Raw genomic sequence first — 23,047 nt, 5'->3', positions numbered from 1 at the left:
GTAAATAAATATTTTTTTACTTTTTTTGGATATTTTTTAATGAATAAGAAATATTTTTTGATTTTTTACCCGCAGGAAAAGCGCCCTCAGCGGTGGTTGAAACAAACACAGTTTTAGTTTATATTATCAACGCCAGATGGCGCCAGATTTAAATTTTGACAGTTTATTGTTTAAACAATTAATAAAAACGTTAAAAATGTTATATAATGATGAAAAATTACTTCTTTTGTGTATATTTAAGTTTAAATAGTTAATTTACTTTAGAATATATAATAATTTAACGTTTCGTTTGCTTTCGCATACGGTTTCTTTAATTTTACAGTTTTAACAATAATTACACCGAGTTTTAATTGTTTCTAATTACTATTGTTGGTTACTAATCAAAACCCATTAAAACTGTCAATGTAAAAGTTAAAACTTCAATTCCTTGACGTAAAATTCTAAATATTTCAATTTTTGTTGTAAAAATGGGCGAAATTCGCGAAATTTGCGGCGTTAGCACCGAAAACAATGAACTTTTAATACAACTCTTACTGAATTCGGACGGAGGATTAAACCTCCAAGATCAGGAAATACCATCAAATTATCTCCTCGGTGATGGCATCCGCATGTACCGCGAGTGGAAAAAAGTAAAACTGCATCGTGAACATTTGACAAATTGCATATTTGTCTACGACAAGAAACTAATCCCCGCACGAATGACAAGTGTGAAACGCACACCGCGTTCCCCCGGCGAAAATCCATTCGCTTGTTGTTTCAAAAACAAAAAAACAAACGAAGAATAACACATCACTTGTCACCTTATCCAACACAAAACAAGTGACATTCAAAAAAATATTCCAAATCCCAGTTGTGTGTGAATATTTGCCTTGTATCATAATTTTCGGTGAGTGTATAATTACATTGTCGTCCATTTTGTCCTCATGCATAAACATGCACGTGCGCGCATGCGCAGCTTTCGATAGATCTGAATATGCTTGACACAATCAACAAAAGCGTACAGACACTTGTAACGGTGAGCCCACATTTGCTAAAGCCTTCGGATGCCCCTGAAAAGGTGCATGTGCGTGCCTGTATTGTGATCCAAACCGAAGCACAACTAGATTACAACGAAACCTTCGAAAAAGTCGAAGAAGCATTGAAATACACGCCATATTCCTATATTCTAAGAGACGCCATTAAAGTCGAGGATCTCCCAAAGAAATTTGTGCTAAAATTTGATGATAAGATCACCGAAGAGGATATTGAGAATTTCGACGAGTATTCCACCTTTGACCCCGCGGATCTTGCTCAGATCCTGTCGGGATCCGTTTGTGGGAAGAGTAATTTAAAGCAGGTTTCTGAAATGGCTGATGAACAACAGAAATTGGTTGAGGTGGGATGTCAGACTGATCTGATGGTGAGACCCATGTTCCTGGAACTGGATGATGTCGCCCAGGTCATGTGTAATCTTCAGGTACAGACTTCAAGGACATTCACACCTAATGCCACCATGGATCAAGTTGATAAAGACCTACATTTGTTTTATCATCATAAAGGTTCTTCAGAGGCACCCACAGCTAAGAAAACCTCACCTGTAGAAACCCATGAAGGTACCTTCAATTCCTAACTTAATAAAATTCCTATTAACCTAATTTTTATGAGTTTTTAAAGGTAAATCTGAATCTAGGACCAGATTAGAAGAATACATCAGAACCCACCCTATTACAAACCTAACCTCTGAAGATATCAGAAAGATCTGTGCGAATTGTTGCAGTGAAGATGAGGTCCTAGAAAAAATCAAGTCTTGGTATGACGAAGTTGGTGATATTTTGGAAGGAGAAGACTTTTTGGGAGAAGAGAACATTGATCCTATCACAGGTGTGAATCTGGATACAATCGAAGCTGAAATCATAGCCAATGCTGATATGACAGCTGAAACCCTACAGACCCAAGCAGATCGGATGGATAAACGGTATAGTTATCCAACCCAGGATATAGAAATCCAATGCAAGGAGTTTGCTGATCATAAGGAACCTGGGGTTTGTAGAGGTGACGACAGGAAAAGAAACAAAGGGTGTACCTGTGATTGTCAATTATATTCCAAAGATAAAAAGGATATGAAAGGTTATGATTTTGGTATTTGTGCAAAAAAGATGGCGGAGCTGTGTAAGTTGGTTCTCGGAGTGAGTTTGGGCGAAGCAAACTCCTCACCTGAATTGATTGGTCAAACATCTTCAGATCTACCATTAAAGGCGCGTGCGTGCACGAATCGTAAATGTAATTGCCTCTATTCCAAAGGTTGCCGGCATTGCGAGAAAGCGTTAACCATGGAGAAGAAACTGGCGATAGATGACCCTGCCAGATTGAAGTCCTGCAAAAAGTTCACTGCTTCACAGAATATCGAGTTCCTCACTGACGTAGATGGAGAATACGCTGATGCTTATCTGGAGCAATTGGAACAGGATTGTGCTTTCACCCAGACTGATTCGGGAGATGATTATTTCGGGACTCCTGATGCCCCTTATATCCCACCTCCTCCTTGTACATGTTTGACTAATGTGGAGATGCCCTGGGATATGATTACCATACCACCAACTCCAAAAGTATTATTTTGATATCCCAAAACTTTTTGATTATTTACTTTCTAGAAACGTCCCATCCCACCTGAAGAAGAAGAAATCATGAAATCCCTTCCTGAAGAGGTTAAAGCTCAGTTGAAGGAGTTGACAGTTGGGGCCATCACCCAAGAACAACTTTTAGCCCTAACTAAAGAGTTCCTAGATGATAAAATGGGTAATTCCAATGATATTGAAGAAATCCAGAAGCAGATCCTAGTAGAGAAGGCAAAGATTGATGAGGAGATTGCAGCGGCCGCTGGTGAAGATGAAGGTGTTGAAGAACCCCAAGAAGAACAATATAAACCATGTAGACCAAGACCTCCTTTGAAATCATTTCAGGTTTTGATCCCGAATGTGAGGTGTATAATGAACCATACCTGGATAGAATGATGAGGTACTTCTGTGAAGAAGAAATGGAAGGTATAGGTGAGTGTACATCACGTGTGGAGATGCCCTGGCATGAAATTGAATTGGCCAAGACTATAATCATCAGAAAAGGTAAGCATCCCTGTGAACGCAGGGCGAAACCATGTTTTGACAAGGATCCCAACCGGAAGTGTGGTCCTGAATACCGACGCAAGAAGGCTTTGTATGGTCCCACATCTAGTAACCCTAATATCAACACAAAGGGAATACCAGGTGCACCTGGAGATGATTGTATCTGTCATGTTTGTGGGAGTAGTTCCCAACCGATGATTCCCACGAAAAAAGGTGAAGATGCTTCTGTTACGTGTCTCTGTAAACCTAGGGAACCTTCAGAACCATCTGAAGTTGTGATTTCTTGCTTGAAAGGTAAAAAGAAACAAAAGAAGAAACCTTCTACCAGTATGCCCATGATACCCAAGAAGACTTTGAGTTGTGGGTGTCTGGTTAGTACAGAAACCCTTCCTTCAAGCAAACAATCCAAACCAGGGGTACAATTAGGAGGTAGGACATCTCCCCAATCAAGAACAGAACGGATAGCAGCATTATTGGATTCTTGTAAGAAAGAAATGGAACCTATCAAGGATGGTATCAATCAACTTCGAGCTAGAATCAGGAGTTGAATATACCTGACCTTATGGCATACCAGGAACCTCCCCAACTGCTGGGTGGTTCACCTGGGACCTCAGGAGGGTTAAATTTTATGCCTCCGATGTACTACCCACCTCCCATGATGTGTTATCCTTATCCCCGATACCACCATGTATGTACCCGCCTCCTGGACCTAGCAATTCAGCAAATGCCCAGGTTACAAGACTACCTCCAAATATGAACATCCCTAGCTCCTCTAAGAAGTGTAAATGTATGTCTAAACACCATCAGAGGGTTCCTGCAAGTTACCCTTCCTCCTCAGAGAATACCACTACAGATTATGAAGAAGAACGACGTAGACACAAGAAAAAAGGTCACAATCACGCTAAAAGAAGCAGGAGTAGACTTATATGCAGTTGTAGACCACAGGAATCAAAAACTGTTTGGTGTCCTAGTATTCAGAGTTGTAAAAGGGCAAAGAAAGGGTACCATCTGAAGAACGACCTCAGAGTAGGTCTTCTTTGTGTCTATGCCTCACAGGAGTTCCACTAGTAAAGGAACAACCACAACGAAGAAATCTTGTAGGCATTCAAGGATTCCCCGGTTGGTTTCACAGACTTCTTCAAAAAAATCTGGATTAATATGTCCTGCCCCTTCATTGGCCACCCAGAAAACCGCTTTCATCTCCTGCACTTCCCACTTGTCAGATAAAAGTGAAAAAAGTTGCAAATCCTACAAATCCACCAACAATTCTCTCTGTGAAGATTGTAGTGTTATGATGGTTGAGAGTTGCGCAACCCAAAGTGCACGATGCAGCTACCCGCGTAACAAATCATCCATTTTAAAACCGCAGTCAAAACCTGACCTGGCTACAGCAGCCACATCGTGTAAGATACGATTTAATGACAAAGTTAAACATACAAATACAAAATGTCCCGGATATAACCCCAAAATGGCCGAGGCGAGCGTAGAGGTTAAACGTGGACGACCTGTCGAAGATAGCAGTAATGAATCTGTGTGCACACCGTGCAAGTCTCGCAATGCTTGAAAATTTAAGTCTGAGTTGAAATTATACTGTTAAAAATAAATTAATTGACTATTAATTAGTGTACGTCTGGTGGTAATTAAGCTAGTTGGTGTGCAATCAATAAAGCAGCGCATGTTTCCGGTCGGCGGAGAAGTGCATCCAAACGTGCATTTCCTGGTTCGTGAAAAATTAGATCCGTTGCTCTCGCCACTCATACGTTACGTCACGTCACGAGATCAGCGGCCATTTTGATTGCCAAGTGCAGAAATATTTCAAAAGCGTATAACTTTGGTAATAATTATCGTAGAGATGTGAAATAAAGTTTAAATTAAAGATAATTTACTAGGAAATAATCATGCCAAGTTAGAATAATGTACGATTAATACTTTTTGTGTAATTTGATAAAAAGTATCAATTTTAATTAAAATTACATGAAAAATGTAAGAAAAACGCTTATAACTTTTAAACTAAATGAGATAATTAACTAATTCTTGTTGCAAATGATAGATATTATTGTAAACTATAATATAGGTCACTTTCAATCATTTAAACTTTGGCACTCCTTGTTAAATTAACAAAAAACACAAAAAACATTCAACTATTGACATTTTAATGATGTTTCAACAGAAAAAAACAGGATGGGCACCTCTGGTCAACTCATCTCGACCGTGACGATTGTCAACAACGCTTATTATCATTACAACATCACAACCGTACCTACATACCCATTAATTAAATCCTATAATTTTCTCTTTACCGTCGAAATAAAAATTTGAATAATAAAATACTAAAAATACCAAACCGAAAAGAAATGAAGTTCTGTTCTATTTAGCATGCAATAAGTTCATTGCTTAATATAATGACAACAATACCACAACGCACGAACGGCAAGAAAAATACTAAAATATAGAAAATGTTGCAAAAACACGCAATTGTTTCAAGCAACAAGAATAAAAATGTGAAAGTCGCTCCAAACGCATGATAAAAACACTAATTTGTTGAAATTTATTACCTTGCTAAGGGTTGTGTTGCAGACAACTGCCATCTGAGTTTAAATCCATGGATAATCCGCAGTAAATCCAAGCAAACAATGAGAAAAACACAGCACGATAAATCACTGGATGCAAACGTACTTGTTTTTAAAAACAGCAAACACACAATGGCACAATATGGTTGCTCATAATGCGTGCGGTGCGCGCGCGCCGGCGAATGAAACGAAATGGCGTCGGACACCGCATCGCGCGATGCGAGCTACCCAAGTGTGACAAAACACTTGGTACGGAACGCCGGCGCGGTTATTTTTTATTATTTACAGGGGAAATCGACATCTATACACACAACAAACACAAACACGCGAATTCCACATACAAAATGTCTGAATTTATAAATAAAAACAAGATGGCCGACTCACCTGACATCGATACACTTGAATTTGGTTAGAATTGTCACTCCAAAGTTTCGTACTGATGTAAATCAAGTGCCGGACCAGTTTACACAGCATTTCTATTGATAACCTATAAAAATTCGATGGTTTTAGTGATTTTCATACAAAATGGAGGGCGAAGATGAAGCACCAGATGTCCCTGTGAAGTCTACATCATCCCTGAAGACTCCATCAGTGGATAATCGTACTTCAAGCCAAAATAACTCCAGAACATCAAAAATCAGTGAATTATGATCTATCCAAGTCAGATACACGTCCCACATCAGTTTCTTCACCTGAACACACACCAATCGTATCCAAAACCACTGTAACCAGTGAATCATCAGCGCATGTCTCTGAAATACCTGAAGAACCAGTGAATTGTGATGAGGTCATACAGGAACTTGTAGAATCACACAAGGGATCAACCCAGGCGTCTACTACTTCAGAACCCACTCTACAACATGACCCAGAGTGTCCCATGTATGAAGAAGAATCAAAGGTGAAAGGAAAAGCAAAAAGAAAGAAAAACCCGAAGAAAAACAAAATCCACTTCGTATCATGATAAAGACCATGGTGATAGTCCATTGTCCACCAGGAGTAAGAATATGTTGTACCTGTGGTGTGTGTCCATTGGATCTTGTTGAAGAAGAAGAAAAAGGTGAAGATGAAGAAAGTAGAGATGCAAGCTATCAATCTGAATCAACAACGAAATCCAGCAGTGGGGAGAGTAGAGAAGATAAAGACGATGATGATCTATCCAGTGATGTATATGATCTTCAAAGTTACGATACAGAAACGGATTATTCTCGTAGTTATCGAAGTTGGTATGGTGAAGGATGGACTTCTCGTAAACCACGAGGAAAGCGTCAGAAACGTGATTTGGGAATGCGTTATTCTTCTGATGCTGCTGCAATGGAATTTAAAAGGATTTATGTAGTGTTTAACCTAACATAACCTCAATATTTTACTATTTTTATTTTTAGGGTTTTATCCACCTGCACCAATGTCTGATAGGTCTCGTCACGAGGGAAGCTTTATTGATGACTATATGAAGTTTTCATTGAACCTTTTGATGTTTGTTATAAGTCTTTATCCTCAGTGACAAGTTCTTTTGTGAGTTGTGAAGAAACAGGACTTCAGAGGACCATTGTAATAGTCAAACCGGATGCTGTCAAATTTAAAGAAGCTATTTATCGGGTTATCTTCGAATCTGGGTTTCAAATTCTCGGCGTACATAACCAAAATCATATTCTAACCTCAAAAATAATTTTTGATGTTTTTAGTTGCGTGTGTTGCATTTAACACCCGAACAAGTCTCGGAAATTTATTCAAAATACTATGGATCACCATCATTCGTCCATCTTGTTGTATCTGTAAGTGACGCGCCTGTGCTTGCGATTTGTATATCCGCTATGAACGTAATCAAAAGATGGCTGAATCTGATCGGGCCCGATGGTTCCCTGCGCGCTGAATGGTTCTATCCGCTCAGTATGCGTAAATTGTTTGGTTTGGAAGATACTCATGCGGATTGGATACATGGATCGGAGAATCTTAAAGAATCCAACAAAGAAAATCGGTATTTTTACCCGAATGCTATCATTGAACCGATCATAGATGAGTTGGATAAAGTCAAAGACTATTGTGCGCTGACGATGAACAAGACAATTGTTGATGCTTGCACGGAACTGGTGAAGAAACGGCCTGCGGATCCGATTATTTTCTTTGCTGATTATTTACTTGTGCATAATCCATTCCAGCCGAGGTTCCCGCAGTATATTGCTATGACACCGACGTAATTTATACAATTTGTACAATATATTGACAATATTTTATCAAATTGTACAATATATTGACAATATTTTACCAAATTGCACAATATATTGACAATATTTTACCAAATTGTACAATATATTGACAATATTTTGGGTGATTGTTCAATTTATTGATGAAAATCATTGTAAAATGATAAATTTTGAACTTACTGATGCTTCTTCCTAAATATCACCTCCTAATGGTGATTCAAGACGTTTATCCTTTCAAATACACCAATTTCCTGCGATTTTAAGTCATCCACAAGCATTTCACCCAATTCATCAGTATAATTACTGACATAAACGTAATTAACACAATTAAACGCTCAAGAAAGTTGATTTCACATTTTCATAAACAAACAATAACCAAAATCTAACCGTTTTCAATCACTAAAACGTTTTCTTTCGTTTTCGTTCTACACTTTGCGAGTTTCAATGACAAACTAATCCATGGCGATCGCTTCATCGCCCGACCGGACGCGAATCGCAATAAAATTACACAAAAACACATAATCCACGTATTAATTACAATAAATACGTAATATTTATTATAATTACACGCGCCGTTGCTGTTTTACCATAAACTTTCGACGTAAATTTTGTTTTCATACTGCCTGGAATACTCATAACCTTAAATATTTATTCAAATTTTGTCAATTATCAAATCACAGCATTCACTACCGAAATTAACTCGTAAAACATTGGTATTCTGCTTAATCTGCGTAATCTTTGTTCATTATTGAGAATATTCTGTTAGTATAGCTATGGGGAAACACATCTAACGGTTAAAAAGAGTAATATTGAGGTTAAGTTTAAAATTAAGAGCTACTATGATGTTTAGATCTCATTTGCAGGCTTCTCACCCTTCCAAACTTTGGTTTTGCAGTGGGTGTGGGCCTATAACATTCAAAAATGATGTTTTAAAGTAAAATTTAAATTTTTAGCCACTTTTGTGAGACTTACACCATCGCCACACTCTTTGGCATTCTCGACGCTTTGGCACCAATAGCCAGGTCCCCAAGTACAACGATTACTGCCCAGTAATTCACGTTTCTTCAGCGTGTGTGCTGACTTAACACAAACACCGATTTTTTTGCATGTTTTCTCACTGCCAATGGTTGCAACAAAATGGAAAATTTTGTTTCCATAGGTTTCAATCAACGAATGACACTGTGACAAACAAAATGTTAGGTTATGCAACACCGAAGGAAGAAAATAAATTTACCTTTGAGATGTGTTTGTTAGGTAGAGCAACACAAGCCTTCTCAAGAACATGTTCAGCACTGTGAATCAAGTTAGGATTGTCTAAAATCTCATCGACGAGTGTAACTGTAGCCTCGCATACAGCACAAGTATAAACGCTTTCTAAAATGACAGAAAACATAACCTATAATGACAACATAACCTCACATGCGATTATTTTTACCTTTGATAGCTTTAACGATTGGATTATTATCACACAAGACTAACAACGAGCATAATTCACCAGGTCGTGTGCCATCCCTCAACAAATTATAAATCATATCGCCGTACTTTTCAATAAAACCATCACACTGTTGTTCAGTGCTCTTGGGAAGCACACTACAAATAGTCTTGACAGTTTTCTCCATGTCATCTTCGCTTACAGTGCCAATAACTCCTTCTAACGCGTTGATAACCTGTTTACAAATAAAACAAACCGGTCCTGATTTCACCTGCATTTTGACAGGAACAGGAGCAGGAGCTGTCAAAGTGACTTTGTCACAGAGATTGATCATCGTGCAAATCTCCTTCGGTTCCACACTGGATATCAAAAGCTGTAAAACCATATCACCGTATTTGTCAACGAATCCATCACATTCCGTCCGCAGAGTTTTCGGCATTACTTTACACACATTGTGCAAAGCTTGCTCAATCTCATCCTCAGTCGACTTATTCTTCAACATATCTTGCAATTGTGTCATGACAAACTCACACAGAGAACACGATGGTTTATTATTTACTTTAAGTTGACTAATTGGACGTCCATTCGCTGTCTGATCAGGAATTTCATTCGTATCTGTAATTAAACAATGATTGTACAACATAATGACAATATTTTGTGTGTTTGTACAATATAATGACAATATTTTGCGTGTTTGTACAATTTATTGATGTAAAATGATGTAAAAGTTACTTACTAATGCTTCCTTCGTAGATATCACTTCCTAATGGGGATGCAGGACGATTATCTTTGCAAATCTTCAAGTAGACACAAATTTCCTGCGGTTTGAAGTCATCCACGAGCATTTCCACCAGTTCATCGGTATAACCATCGACAAAATCTTGACATTCAGTGCGCAAATTGTCATTTAGATGTGAACACAAAGATTTCAACGCGTCTTTGATCGAATCTTTAGTTTTATGATCTTTTACCATCTCTTCCAGTTTAGTTACAGCGAACAAACACAACGGACAGTTGGGTTTATCCTCCGGAGTACCTTGCATGAACACTTCAATGTCATGATTGTCACTGCTGCTTGGACAAACACGAATCAGCGGACAAATCGTGCTTGGGTCAATCTCCTCGGCCAAGATGGCGACCAATGCTTCACCGTAGGAATTCACAAACTCCACACACGTCTCAGCTACGGAATTCGGCAGATGATCGCACGCCTGATCGACAATCTTCTTCATTTGACCTTCGGTTTTCGGATCTGTAATCGCCTGCTGGACATAATGGAGGAAATATTGACAGAATGTGCATAATTCTTTGTTGTAAACGTTGTTCATGAACGGACTATTAAGTCTCTCAATGGGCAACTGCATTAATTCAGGTGATTGATGCTCGAATTGCAATTGTTTTAGTTTTTCAGATGATTCCGGGGATAACATTGGCGCAATCGGTGCGGAATCGAATTGTTCGAAGCCAGGACCCGGGCAGATGTTGGTGAAATCACACACGACGGTTGAGTTTAACTCTTCGACCAAATATTTATAGATTGTTGGGTAGTATTGATTGACAATACCGAGGCATTCATCTTTGAAGTTACCAGTTTGCTTGCACAAGCCTTGCAGGACTTTTTGGAACTCGTTTTCGGTTGTGTCAGCAATCAGAAGGTCGCGTAAATGATTGACAAGCTGTTTGCACAGTTTACAAGCCGGATCATCACTAAATTCACATGTAAATATTATAAATAAGTTATTAATGATTGTTTGCAAGACTTACCCAATAGAAACAACGCCAACATTGCCCATAGATGTCACTTCAATCTCTGGATGCTTGTGGAAATTAATACTACACTCACCCGAAAGCAGACAAATCTTATCAGTTTTGAATTCTTTCTGTAAATGGCTGTAGATTTCGTTGAAGTAAGTAATGACAATATTACTGCATCCATCTGAGAATGTTCCAGTTCTTGCACAAATCTAATAATTCAAAGTTATTTCAAGTTATTTTTAGGTTAAACATGTGTTTTAGGTTATACCTGTAATAATCTTTGTAAAAATTCATCTCTACTCATATCAGTGAACTTCTTCTCCATGATATCCATCACATGATGACAACCAGTGCAGGTATCAACTTCTGAGTCAGTTTTTTGCTTGGTGACAAGCTCTTGTGAGCTGCTTTCAAGCAATTTGTCATATTTCAGATTATTGCACAAGCCTGCAACCGAGCACACAGTCTGTGGATTCATCTCAGAAGCTAAGGTGTCAATCAAATCAGGAATGAAGTCGTCTGCTAGTTTGCAGCATTCTTTCGAGACGACTTTGATTGGGATCAGGTTGCAGGAACCTTCAAACACTTCTTTGATTTCTTCCTGCGTTTCGTTGCTTTCGAGTTGGTCTCGGGCTTGTTTAACCATGTCAAGACAGGTTTGACAGATTGAATCTCCATCTTCAGGGTAAGTTTTGTGTTGCCATACGGTTTGGATGCAGTGTTTCGTTGCGTGACAACCAGCAGCAGCACTTTAATGATAAAAGTTTATTTTTAGGATAACTTTGGAAATAAGAGAGATAAAAGTTGATTGTTGTACTAAAATGTTTATCTGGTGAAAAACTATAAGATAAACTAAATAAATATATTGAAATTGTTGATATTTGCCAAGATTTTAACGAAAAACATAAAAATTGTCGATAAAATGACAGTATATTGGCGCACAGCAACATTTTAATGGAAACAAAGTTTATTTTTAGGATATCTTTTAAACTAAAGAAGATAGAGAGTTGATTATTTTATAAAAATGTTGATCTAGTCAAGGACTACAAGATGATCTAAAGAAATATCTTGAAATAATAAAAATTCAACAACATTTTAACAAAAACACAAAACCTGTCAATAAAATGACAATATATTGACGCATAAGGAAACTATAAGCCATTCAAGGTCTTAATAGAAATACTGTCAATGGTATCATGTGAAAACAAAGAATCATCACATATTTATCACGCTTGTTATCAGTGAAACCAAGCAAAGGTCGCGAAATTGACCGCGCGCAATTAAAACCGAATTTATTTATTTCGACAACGTAAATATGTTTATATCAACTTACGTTAAATTGGAGCACCAATACGACGGCCCCCAAGTACATTCCTTGCTGCCAAGAAGTGAAACATGCCGTTGAGATGCATATGGTTCAGGCGGTAGTGCTACGACTGCAAAAATACAATAATTATTTACTCTGAAGGCGACATTTGCGAGTTGAACGACTAATATGACTCTACATGACTAATGCAAAGACAAATTAACTTATAAAGTAAATAATTTAATGATTGTGCGCGCTGTGTGCGTGATTCATGCGATTGTAAATCGAATCCTGCTGGAAACATTAAATTTTTCAATTCTCCGCATGGGATTAACACAGTTTCATGCTTTAAATGCTTAAAATACATTCGGGACAATGTGTAAGTTAATTATAAACATGCATGTGATGAACATGCAGGTTTTCAGGCAACAAACCGAACAAAACAACAATTTTTGTTCAAATCCTGCGCACGTTGATCAATCAATTTCTCCAGTGCAAAATGATGTAATTTGTTATGCTTGTGATGTGTTTGCACTTACCGCAGACGAATGCTGCGACGCAGAAGACGAAAAACGTCTTCAGCATGTTGTTGAAGGAAACAAAGAACGTTCGGACGCACTTATAATCTTCGGACGTGATGTGAAAAGAAATTATCACTCGTATATTGATATGACATGCACGGGTCAGACACAAACACGTCAGAATGTGACGATTTGCTGCGATCGAATGCGGGTGTTGCGAGCAAACAGAGAGAATGTTTTGTTTAGATTCGACTGACCGCGCCGCAGCCGGACGCTCGAAGGTTGATCGCAGTGAATCGAAGTCCTGTAGTGGGGCGAGAGTATTAAACATGTGTATTGGGTGACAGTACAGTACTAATACTGCAGGAAAAGTGTATATTGGGTTGCCTATATATTTTTTCAAACAGGATGCGACACTAGCGCTGTACCGGTGTAAGCTTGCTCAGTTGAGTAAAAACAAGCGTCGTGATTAGTTGTGAACATTTTGCAGTCGTGTAAACCGCGTGGAGTTATAGTTGTAAGTTATATTTAAAACGGAATTCGTATAAATTTGCGCATTGTGCGATGCAGCACTGCGATTGTTTCGGTCAATTTGATTAGGTATATGTTTCGGTAGCGGTTTAAAACTAATCAGGGAAATATAGCGTCATGTAAAACTAACATGGCGGACAAACGGTTTCAAAGCAAAACAAATGCGCCAAGTATAAAAAATTCTTATATTAAAAGAAGAATAAATATCTATCTTTTCATAAACACGTACGCTTTAAATCATATAATATTCACGTTACTTTGTACAATTTAACACTTAGTACATACTCGCGCGTTCATCTCACGCATCATACATCATGTGCTGCAGGAAATCGTTCACATCCACATTCTGCAATAATTCGTGATCAATTTTCATCTTCTTACTCGCATCCGAGACATCCACGACTTCTTTATCATCAGCTTTTCGTTTCTTGTCTCTAAACAATACCCACACAATAAATACATGAAAAGTTAGGTTATATAGCTAATGCGCACACTCACCCGTTAGCAAAATGGCCGCCGATGTTTGAACTCTCCTGTTCTTTCTTCACCAACACCGAAGATGACGATGATGATGATGCCAGTGATGATTTCTGCTTTGCTTCAATCACAACATGATTCAGCACTTTTACCTTACTCTTATTCACCTTGGGTTTCCTCGACGGAGTCTGATGGTAATCAAACAGACACTCGAACGGCGACACATGCATCACTTTTCTATTTCAGCATCAGTTGCATCATCGTAGGTCGTCATGCAATACGCCTTGGTCAACCGGAGGTTATCATCCTTTGCATCACGAATTCCAGCAGCATTACTTTGTACATTTGATCCATCGAAGAAAATCGGGTCGGAAAACACGCGTATATCAAAAAAAATCAAATCTTCTTCGGGTGTGTTAATCGTAGTCACACATCTCCCAATATTTTCTTTCTTCGGGATAAAAACACTTGTTTCATACTCAACTTTACTTGCAACTTTAGTTGCTTCTTCTTCTTCTTGTTTTTCGATAGTTTCACGTTCTTTTAGGTTGATTCCTCGTTCTTTCAACCCAGCAATCAAATTCTTCGCATCTTCACCGGTAGAACCTTTTAAAACCTTCACATTTTCATCGGGTTTGATATTTATCTCTGGTTTTGGCTCACTTGGTGGCTTCTCAACCTTTTTCTTCGGTGTTTTGGTGGTTTTTACCGGTTCAACTTTACGTTTCATCGCTAGTTTGGTCAATTTCTCCAACACAGGCACCAACTTCTTCTTTTTCGCAGTCTTGGGATCCTCAACCACTAAAATCTCATCATGTACCGGACTATTAACTGCATTATCTTTAACAGATTCCAATTTTTCCGGTTCTGCATTATTTTTAACAGATTCTGTTTTCTCCGGTTCTGTATTTGAATTAGGACATAACAACTCAGTCTCGACGATCTCAAATGGTCTAATCACAAGTTCCTCATCAGAAGACGTCATCAACAAGTCTTCTTCTTTCAATTTCACTGTATTGGACCTTAAAACCCTCGCTGTGGTCGCCGGTTTCTTTTTCTTAGCTGCAACCTTCCTCCCTTTCTCCCCACCATCATTTTTAATACCTTCCAGAACCCTCATACGTTTCCGGTCCAAATCGCTTAAAATCTTAGTTTTATTATCATCCAACTTGGATGGTTTATCATTTAACACCGGGATAAACTCAACGGAACTCACGATATCATTTATATCTTTATTTTTCACCTCATCACTGGTATTCAACGACCTGGACCTCAACGGATACCTGGAAGGCTGTTTTTCCACAACAGTCGCATTTGTTGGCTCATCAAGATCCGATTCCGAGTCATCAGAAGAAGACGAAGAACTACTACTGCTTGTACTGGTATTACTAGACTCATCAGAAGTACTTTTATCCTTATCCTTCATAAGATTTAAATTTTTCCTGCCGATAACATTCACAGTTTCCAACCTGTTGCACTCCTGAATCAATTTTTCCAAAGATTTATTCGCTTCGGTGTCTGACGGTTGATAATACGACGAAGATGTGGAATAATCCGTTGGGCGATTATAAGATGGCGACCCATTTCCATCAATAAACGGAGTGATTGCAAAACTTGGCGTTAGTATTAATTTCGGTGTTTGGATGCTGGCGATATCCATTCCTGCGATTTGTTCGTTGAAAACTCGTGTTAATGGCGTCTCGACTGTTTCCGCCGGGTTGTAAACACAGGGTGTTTTCGGATAGTCTTTCGCGGGTGTTTCTAACAACGGTGTGATGTTCCTGACCGTTGATGATGATGGTAGTATGCATGGTACGACCATAGGTTCCAGTTTATTCACCTCAGGTGTTGTGGTATTCAATACTTCCTGTTTCAGTACAACTTCCAAGTCGAGAGAGCGTTTGCTTCCGTTTAATTTCGATGGAGATAAAACCAGTTTATCTGAATCAATGATAATATCCTGTTTTGTTTCGGTTTCTTTTGGTATTGATAACTTGACTTCTTTTTTTGTATCCGTATTGCATTTCCGGTTGAATCTCGGCGGTTTATTTATATTTATCAAATTGACATTCTCTACTTTTGTTACGTCGATGATTTGTTTAGTTTTCTGGTTTTTTAGTGATACTGGAGTGGTTTCATTGGTTTTTTCTGCTTTGTTAGTATTTTTCGGACTTGCATTGAGTGTTTTTATCTTGGATTTCGGAGTTTTTCGCTGTGGAGTCTTTTTCTTCACTGTGGACTTTGCTTTTGTTGCTTTTTCCGGTTTAGTTTTATTCGTGACATCAATATTTTCATCCGGGGACTTGTCCATGTTCAAACCAGCTCGGAATTTCATATCCCATGGTTCTTTTGGTTTATCTTTTGCTTTACTTTGTGATTTTTTACCTTTACCCGCTGAATTTTCATCATTCGTAAACAGGGACTTTGATGGTTTCTGTTTACTTGAATTAGTATAAGTTTTCGTCGGTGAACTTGAAGCTTGCTTGATTTTCAGCACTTCTTTCGCAGGCGTTTGAAATTTAAAGTCAAGCGCACGTATATGTGACCTACCACCACTTTTCGGCGTCTGTGCAGGCGCTGGCAACTTGGTAATCTGTGTCTGATCCGGTGTTTTCGTATCAATCACTGTTTCAATATTCACAACCTCTGTAGCCTGTTCAATTTGTAACAATTGTTGATTTTCTGCTTGGATTAATGTAAAAGTTTCTTCTTGTTGATCATCACATTTGTATAAAGTGATAAAATCCGCAATAGTTTCGGTTCTGTTTTGAACAGGAAGCATTTTGATGCGTTCTTCAGGTACTTGCACACCTTGCTCCACCATAACTAAAAAAATAAACATTTAACATTCAAAATCTTTAAATTTTTATGTTTTTAAACATTTACGTACCTCTTTCATCGTGTTTTTCATTACAAACATAAACAGGCATCGATAATATATCCTGTTCAGTTAAATTATACACAACCGATGAACAGGCAGTGTTATTAACACATCCATTCCCATCGATGATGATAATATCTTTATTGGTTATATTTGTTGTGGATGTTGGTGCTTCTGGTGGTTTTTCCTTCTCCGTGAAACTCGCACCCAGAATTTCCTGTAGAAGACTTTCAAATGCTGGTTCCCTCTGTGTTTCTGATACTTCTGCAATCGCAGACTCAACTTCCCTTGAAATAACAGATTCCTTCACTTCTGGGCATCGTACTTCATTGATTGTATGCGCGATTTTCTCTTGTAATTCCTCCCTAGCAAGTAAAGTCTCCTTGAAAACCTCAACAACCTCCTGAATGGGTGGGTTTTCATTATCTCCAGAACTACTTTGTTCTGTTTCTGTTTCATCTACTTGTATTGCATTGCCAGGTAATGTTTTGAGTGGTGTTGCAGTGACGCTCTAAAGTAGAACTGAAGTCTATGGAAGTATTTGCTTCATTTTCTGATGGTACAGGACTAATTGAACTTGTGATGCTTTTACTTTTTACCATGTGAGACATGATTGAGTAGATAGAGGAGTTGTTGAGGTAGTTCTTGATAATGAAATGATTTGTTTTCAAAATATTCAGTGTCCTCCAGGCGCGGTTGAACAATGGTGTAGATTTCACTGTATTGTTGCAGGATGTCTTCCAATCCCATTCCATAGTATCTCGTGGAGATTTTCTGTCTCTTCTGTCTGTATTTCTCAAAATGTGGGCATTGTTTATAGAAGATATTGTAGGCTAGTTTCTGGTTTTCTTTCTTTAAGTATCCTATGAAAATATATTAGGAAATTTATTAACAAAAAATTTCTTCCCGCCAATCCACCCTTTGGATAACATTGGACAACCCTTAGAATATTTATGCATTTACCTAGAACAAGACGCGCGATCTGCTGCTGCGATATGTCTTCCATTTTGTTGGTGATTGCACTTTGTTGGGCTTTGTTTCAAAATACTAAATCTGCAGCACTTGAATTCGTTTGTTTTCACCTTTTGATAATTTCCATCGCGCACCAAACAATCCCATTAGAAAACCGTTGATAGCAGATTGAGCTGAAGAGAAGATAGGTTAGTTAGTGTATTTTCAGTTGGTTAGGCCACTTGGATTTCATTTCGGACTTGTACCAAAGAGGGAACTAGCAACTTGCTGTTTACGGTTAGTTTCGTGTGGTTTTTGTGCTTAAATGCGTGAGGATTGAGAATGGCGTGGTTCTTCTTGTCTAGGCGAAGAAAAGACGGTTAGACAAGAGCAGGTGTTGATTATAAATGGGGGATGACTGAATAACGACTTTAACGAATGCAAGAAAACCGTTAGTTGCTTAAACCGTTAAATTTTAGTTAAATATGATTTATACGAAAGAATTTGGGATATTTTTGCGTGTTTCTTGAAGATTTGAATCAAATTAAACCCAAAAAACGGTGTAAAACACTTTTTTCATCGTTTCTTTAACAAAAGACACAAATTTTCTCAATTTTCAAGTTATGAATACGTTGATTTCAATATTTCGTTCTTTTCACTTTATTAATTACAAAAATACGTAAATTTTACTAGAAAACTTCGAATTTTTAAAGATTTCGTCTGTTTTATTGATAAAATAGTCTTGGCATCACTTAAATATTTTTATTTGTGTTTAATTGTATAAATTTAATGAAAAATAGCAAATATTTGATGACTTTTTGGAAAAATATAATTTTTACAAAGGATTTCGGGATATTTTTACTAATTTTTGATAATTTCGACAAAATTTCGGTTAAAAAACATTAAAACCATGTAAATTTTATATATATATTCTTTTTAATGAGTTAAACACATCAGTCTTAAAGATATATTAATATGTTTTATGTACAATACGTAATAATATTCGTTTTATATGTATTTCTGTACTTTCCAAGCCATTTTTAAACTCTTTTCATCTAATAAAAACACAAACCAACGAAAAAAATAATCATTTCCAAGTCTAAATTGTTATTATCATTACTTAATCGCTACGTTTTGCTCCCAAATACTATCGTCGTAATACCGTGGATCGCATATCCTCATCGCAGCCCTTTTGTAAGAGTAATAATAAAATGGCGACGCTAAAATGAATATTATTTCGATTAAAATTAGTAAATATATAATTTTATGTTATGCTATATTACCTAATCGATGAATGACAAACATAATCGTGAATCCAACCGACCAAATGCGCACGTCTTCTTGTGATTGCACAATCAGCAACCAAATGTATTGTATTGTCGTGAGTATGAAGTAAAGCACGCAGATACAAATTGCTACACGGAAACGATCATAAAGCAATTCAATTAAACCAGCCTGAAACAAAAAAAGCATTTTTTATTAGTTTTATGATAACAAATAGTTTTAAAAGTACGAATTTATCATAAAATATTAAAATAACGTAAAAAATCAATTATTTTTGAGTATTTTTCATAAAAAAGTTAAGTTTTCTATGTTTTCCTCATAAAAAAATGAAGTTTTCAACAATTTTCTCATAGAAAATTAAGTATTCAACATTTTTCTTATAAAAAATAAGATTTTCAACCTTTTTTAAATAAAAAATTAAGTTTTAAACGTTTTTCTCTTTAAAAAAATGAAAATTTCAAAGTTTTTCTTAATTTTTATCAAAACTACTTACCTGATATGCCTAAAAATATGCACAAATATGATAAAAACCTTGTCTTGACAATAACAAACACAATAACAAAAGAATTATTCAATTTCTCCAATATTTTAGAAGTTATACGTGTTCAAACATACATTTTACCAATTAATTAATAACTATCAATTATTTTCACTTACTTGAAACACATACGTCGAGAAAAACGTCAGTAACAGCAACGCCAACGCAAAGATAAGACTTAAATCTTGAGCACTACAAAGAAATGCATGATAACACCGTAAATGATTAATTTATCAATAAACTCACATAAATAATATGAGTATAATCGCATGCTGACGTTTGTAACACAGCGAGAATGTATTGAGTGCGATGTCCAGGCAGAAGAGCAGTGTTTGTATCGTGAATATCACGCGGAACTTCTGCAGGCTTATCTTCATAATTTCACTGATGTACGCAGTGTACACTACTAGCTCATTTTCGATGCGAAATGCGAATTATTTGACATTGTTATATACTCCCTATGATGTTGTCGTAAATTTCTATTGATTGTGACACTCTGACATTTAGTTCAGCACTGTTCGGCGAGGGAAATTCGTCCACTTGTTGTTGGGAAATGCTCGCGCTGGCTGCGCAAGCGAATTATTGAATTTTCGGTATTGTGGGGGCGAGAAACGAGTAGGGACGAGTTTGTAACGAGAGCACACGATGCATATACATAGGATTAAAGATAGGGTTGGTTTTTAATTAGAAAATTTTGAATTTATTACGAAAAATTTGTTTTGATGCAGAAATATCGAGAAAAACAGTGTTTTTGGATGATTTTGATTGTTATTCATTAAAAATGCATAAAAAGTTTTAAAATTCTAAGATTTTGACAGTTTTATTGAGAAAAATGCTAAATTGTTGCCAAATATTGCCAAAAACAGCAAATTTTTGATATTTTTGAGTTTATTTCTTTGAAAAAATCATAAAAACTTGAAACACTGCAAAATTGCGACCATTTTATTGATAAATAACTTTAACACAACTTAAAAATGCTTAATTCTGCAGAAATATGATCAAAAACAGCGAAAATTTCATGTTTTTCACTTTATTTCTTAGAAAAATCATAAAAACTACAAAAAAACTTCAAATACGTTAAGATTTCGACTATTTTATTGATAAAATAGACTTAGCATCACTTAAATATCATACTCTTCACTTATCTGCAAAACTTCAATATAGAATACATTTATCTATAAACATACAATTGTCATTTTTCATATTATCGCAACACGTCAGGTATTTATTGCAATAAATTCTTTATAAAAAATCAATATTCTCATCAGATTCTAGTGGTTGACTAGTTATCTAAACAGGGAGAGTTTCCGCGCAGGCATCTTACCCTCCGAGTTTAGGAAAGCCGCCTGTATCACCTCCAGTGATGGCATGTGGCGCAAATCTCCTCGGGCTGCCACCGACGGTTGTGAACTGAGTAAACGTCGTGCCACGGCTATTATATTATCACGCGTGATTTTTTCTATAAAAACAATGCAAAAACACAAGAAAATTAAATTTTCATAGATAAAAATTAAATTTTTACGTACCTATTGCTTCGATATAATAACTCGGCCGTTTTCGATGTCCGGTTGCCAAAACTTGTCGCGCAATATCCTCGAAAACAACCGGCCGTGATTCCAGATTCATTAACAACATTGATTGAAGTTGTGTTTTAGCTCTCTGAGGAGAAATAAATAGAAATAGAAATAAATATCGGAAAATTATAGAAAATTTAAAATATTTTACCCGTAATTCAGTTTCTGTGATATTATTAGTCATAAAAACCATTTCTTTGACAATTACTTCAACCATATCACGTAATTGCGCGGGTGGTGCACTTGCATGAATACAAAACAGTCCAGAATCTGCGTAGGCGTGATTGTATGCTGTTGCACTATACATCCAATGATATCTACAACAAAAAAATCAAATTTTCACCATTTTCACGTTTTAAATAATTTTTAAAGCAATAAAAAGTAGCCTATGTTCTATTCTAATATATAAACTATAATATTACAAAGTTTTAGAATATTCTATCGAATAGTTTTGACGTGAAAGAGTAACAAACATAAAATATAACCTTACTTGTTAAGTACGTTTGTGTATAACCTAGTATACATCCCTTTTCCAGGCCCGCCAGCACTAAACGACCCGCCACCGCCCATCATCATGTTCAACACACACATGGCAATGAAATCATCATCCTGATGCGAACAACCCTCCAGACCAATCATCACATGGCACAAAACAGGTAGGCCCGCGGAAGCAAACTGCGGAATTTCACATTCTTCCTAAAACATCAAAAATCAACATTTTACTTTAAAACTAAACAAAAACTAAAAATAATTACTTGTACTAATCCCCCTGTATACTGTGAAACACTTTCATCAATATTAACCGACTTGTGCGGTTGATACAGCGCTGGTTTCGCTTCCCAAACGGATTTCTCATCAACAAAGAATTTCTGCGCTGAATCCACCAATCGTTGGTGATCCACACCAACACCAGCAATAACCATGCGCTTCGGTACAATATGTTGTCGCAAATAATTGAATATCATCGGTCTGTCAATTTTATTAATATTATTCGATGGGCATAGTTTCGGAAGACCCAGTGTGTTGTCTCTGTAAGCAGCTGCATGGATCATATCCATGAGCAGTGTTTCTTGTTCCGGACGCATTGCCAATGTTTCCAATTCAAAATATATCGCTTGTTTGGCATATTCAAGTTCTTCTTGAGTGATTCTCGGACGTAGGACAACTTCGCCGAGGAGTTTCATCACGTCGTTCAAACCGGTGTTGTATGCGGACGCCGCGTAGATCATTGTATCTCTGGATGCTTGACTGTCACAGATACCACCATGTTGTTCGAGATTGTTCATCATTGCATCTTTGTCTGGATATTTACTCGTAGACTAAAATTTTAAGCAAAACATCAGTTATTTTTGTTTTTTTGTAGAAGAAATCTTGTTTTACTTACATGAAACGCTAACTTTTCAAGAAAATGTGATATTCCACTTGGATATGCAACTTCATACCGTGATCCAGAGTCTATCACAACCCCAACAGTGCAGAATTCACCAAAACGATTCTCTGATGCAATACGCAGGCCATTTGCTAGTGTGGTGATTTGTGTCTTTTGTGAGGACTCTTTGTAGTCGGAATAGACGGGTTCTGGTAGTCCAGGAACTGGTTGGTTCATCGGAGGCATGTCTGTGACGCGTCCACGGAAGGACAAGTCGCTGTCCGTTTCCGTGGAGGCTGTCTCCGAGAAGAGTCTCGAAGAAATGTAGTGGCATAACCTAGAAATTCACTAGGAGTGAGTTTAAAATTGATTTTTGTAGGGGTTTTGGGGTTTAATTGGTGAGATTTACTTGCCTTGCGGTTCGCGGCGTACCTTGGTGGCACAATCGAAGCATTGTTTACTAAATTCTTTGGTTTGTTATTACAATTTTAAAGAGAACTAAATTATAATTTTGACAGTACTAAATCCTAATCAACAGCGGTAACCATGTTTTTCTTTT

General features: G+C 37.1%; 6 protein-coding genes across 6 annotated transcripts in view; 1 reads left to right on the top strand and 5 right to left on the bottom strand.

Moving 5' to 3' along the window:
• The window catches only part of LOC135790538 (coiled-coil domain-containing protein 158-like), a 36,722-nt gene extending 30,963 nt beyond the window's left edge, over nucleotides 1-5,759 (bottom strand). Inside the window, exon 1 of the mRNA XM_065300771.1 lies at nucleotides 5,654-5,759. Within this exon, the coding sequence (XP_065156843.1) occupies nucleotides 5,654-5,686 (33 nt within the window). The 5' untranslated portion in view covers nucleotides 5,687-5,759. The remainder of the gene's footprint in view (nucleotides 1-5,653) is intronic.
• On the top strand, nucleotides 417-4,717 carry LOC135791009 (uncharacterized). Its single transcript, XM_065301321.1, has 4 exons — nucleotides 417-886; nucleotides 956-1,592; nucleotides 1,654-2,585; nucleotides 2,631-4,717. Exons 2-4 carry the CDS (start codon nucleotides 974-976, stop codon nucleotides 2,988-2,990), a joined length of 1,911 nt encoding a protein of 636 aa, XP_065157393.1. The 5' UTR covers nucleotides 417-886; nucleotides 956-973; the 3' UTR covers nucleotides 2,991-4,717.
• A 2,739-nt stretch (nucleotides 5,760-8,498) lies between the features above and the next one.
• Nucleotides 8,499-13,152, bottom strand: LOC135790242 (uncharacterized). Its single transcript, XM_065300354.1, has 9 exons — nucleotides 12,902-13,152; nucleotides 12,390-12,492; nucleotides 11,325-11,805; nucleotides 11,066-11,265; nucleotides 10,038-11,008; nucleotides 9,305-9,916; nucleotides 9,104-9,243; nucleotides 8,842-9,048; nucleotides 8,499-8,775 (listed from the first exon to the last, which is right to left on the bottom strand). The coding sequence occupies exons 1-9, from the start codon at nucleotides 12,945-12,947 to the stop codon at nucleotides 8,716-8,718; spliced, it is 2,820 nt and encodes a 939-aa protein (XP_065156426.1). The 5' UTR covers nucleotides 12,948-13,152; the 3' UTR covers nucleotides 8,499-8,715.
• A 428-nt stretch (nucleotides 13,153-13,580) lies between these two features.
• On the bottom strand, nucleotides 13,581-17,943 carry LOC135790723 (uncharacterized). The gene is made up of 5 exons (XM_065300989.1): nucleotides 17,736-17,943; nucleotides 17,365-17,635; nucleotides 16,782-17,281; nucleotides 13,913-16,717; nucleotides 13,581-13,848 (listed from the first exon to the last, which is right to left on the bottom strand). Exons 1-4 carry the CDS (start codon nucleotides 17,776-17,778, stop codon nucleotides 14,121-14,123), a joined length of 3,411 nt encoding a protein of 1,136 aa, XP_065157061.1. The 5' UTR covers nucleotides 17,779-17,943; the 3' UTR covers nucleotides 13,581-13,848; nucleotides 13,913-14,120.
• A 693-nt stretch (nucleotides 17,944-18,636) lies between these two features.
• On the bottom strand, nucleotides 18,637-20,102 carry LOC135790461 (transmembrane protein 138-like). Its single transcript, XM_065300670.1, has 4 exons — nucleotides 19,792-20,102; nucleotides 19,665-19,737; nucleotides 19,007-19,178; nucleotides 18,637-18,943 (listed from the first exon to the last, which is right to left on the bottom strand). The coding sequence occupies exons 1-4, from the start codon at nucleotides 19,920-19,922 to the stop codon at nucleotides 18,840-18,842; spliced, it is 480 nt and encodes a 159-aa protein (XP_065156742.1). The 5' UTR covers nucleotides 19,923-20,102; the 3' UTR covers nucleotides 18,637-18,839.
• Nucleotides 20,103-20,622: 520 nt separating this feature from the next.
• On the bottom strand, nucleotides 20,623-23,043 carry LOC135790077 (mitochondrial-processing peptidase subunit alpha-like). Its single transcript, XM_065300119.1, has 7 exons — nucleotides 22,902-23,043; nucleotides 22,504-22,825; nucleotides 21,875-22,438; nucleotides 21,610-21,815; nucleotides 21,271-21,436; nucleotides 21,072-21,204; nucleotides 20,623-21,004 (listed from the first exon to the last, which is right to left on the bottom strand). The coding sequence occupies exons 1-7, from the start codon at nucleotides 22,940-22,942 to the stop codon at nucleotides 20,832-20,834; spliced, it is 1,605 nt and encodes a 534-aa protein (XP_065156191.1). The 5' UTR covers nucleotides 22,943-23,043; the 3' UTR covers nucleotides 20,623-20,831.
• Nucleotides 23,044-23,047: the final 4 nt, after the last annotated feature.

This window comes from Atheta coriaria, unplaced genomic scaffold (assembly GCF_025399875.1).
Source record: "Atheta coriaria isolate IRGN ID8LTWV9N9 unplaced genomic scaffold, Caltech_Dcor_3.1 hic_scaffold_4_pilon, whole genome shotgun sequence".
NCBI lineage: Eukaryota > Metazoa > Arthropoda > Insecta > Coleoptera > Staphylinidae > Dalotia > Dalotia coriaria.
The sequence above is the reverse complement of the archived record's forward strand: the minus strand, read 5'-3'. Positions and strand labels throughout refer to the sequence as shown.

Bases quoted from the DNA above. Each gene is read 5' to 3' on its own strand.
- LOC135790461 (XM_065300670.1), bottom strand. From the start codon at position 19,922: ATGAAGATAAGCCTGCAGAAGTTCCGCGTGATATTCACGATACAAACA. The intron at 19,738-19,791 runs GTGAGTTTATTG...ATTTCTTTGTAG, and splicing joins ATTATACTCATATTATTTAT to TGCTCAAGATTTAAGTCTTA. The intron at 19,179-19,664 runs GTAAGTGAAAAT...TTTTTGTTTCAG, and splicing joins TCTCGACGTATGTGTTTCAA to GCTGGTTTAATTGAATTGCT.
- LOC135790242 (XM_065300354.1), bottom strand. From the start codon at position 12,947: ATGCTGAAGACGTTTTTCGTCTTCTGCGTCGCAGCATTCGTCTGCG. The intron at 12,493-12,901 runs GTAAGTGCAAAC...GTATTTTTGCAG, and splicing joins CGTCGCAGCATTCGTCTGCG to TCGTAGCACTACCGCCTGAA. The intron at 11,009-11,065 runs GTAAGTCTTGCA...ATGTGAATTTAG, and splicing joins GTTGGCGTTGTTTCTATTGG to TGATGATCCGGCTTGTAAAC.
- LOC135791009 (XM_065301321.1), top strand. From the start codon at position 974: ATGCTTGACACAATCAACAAAAGCGTACAGACACTTGTAACGGTGAGC. The intron at 1,593-1,653 runs GTACCTTCAATT...GAGTTTTTAAAG, and splicing joins ACCTGTAGAAACCCATGAAG to GTAAATCTGAATCTAGGACC. The intron at 2,586-2,630 runs GTATTATTTTGA...TTTACTTTCTAG, and splicing joins CCATACCACCAACTCCAAAA to AAACGTCCCATCCCACCTGA.
- LOC135790077 (XM_065300119.1), bottom strand. From the start codon at position 22,942: ATGCTTCGATTGTGCCACCAAGGTACGCCGCGAACCGCAAG. The intron at 22,826-22,901 runs GCAAGTAAATCT...GTGAATTTCTAG, and splicing joins GGTACGCCGCGAACCGCAAG to GTTATGCCACTACATTTCTT. The intron at 21,205-21,270 runs GTAAAATATTTT...ATTTCTCCTCAG, and splicing joins TCACAGAAACTGAATTACGG to AGAGCTAAAACACAACTTCA.
- LOC135790723 (XM_065300989.1), bottom strand. From the start codon at position 17,778: ATGGAAGACATATCGCAGCAGCAGATCGCGCGTCTTGTTCTAG. The intron at 17,282-17,364 runs GTAAAAGCATCA...TCTACTTTAGAG, and splicing joins CATGTCTCACATGGTAAAAA to CGTCACTGCAACACCACTCA. The intron at 16,718-16,781 runs GTACGTAAATGT...TTATTTTTTTAG, and splicing joins TGAAAAACACGATGAAAGAG to TTATGGTGGAGCAAGGTGTG.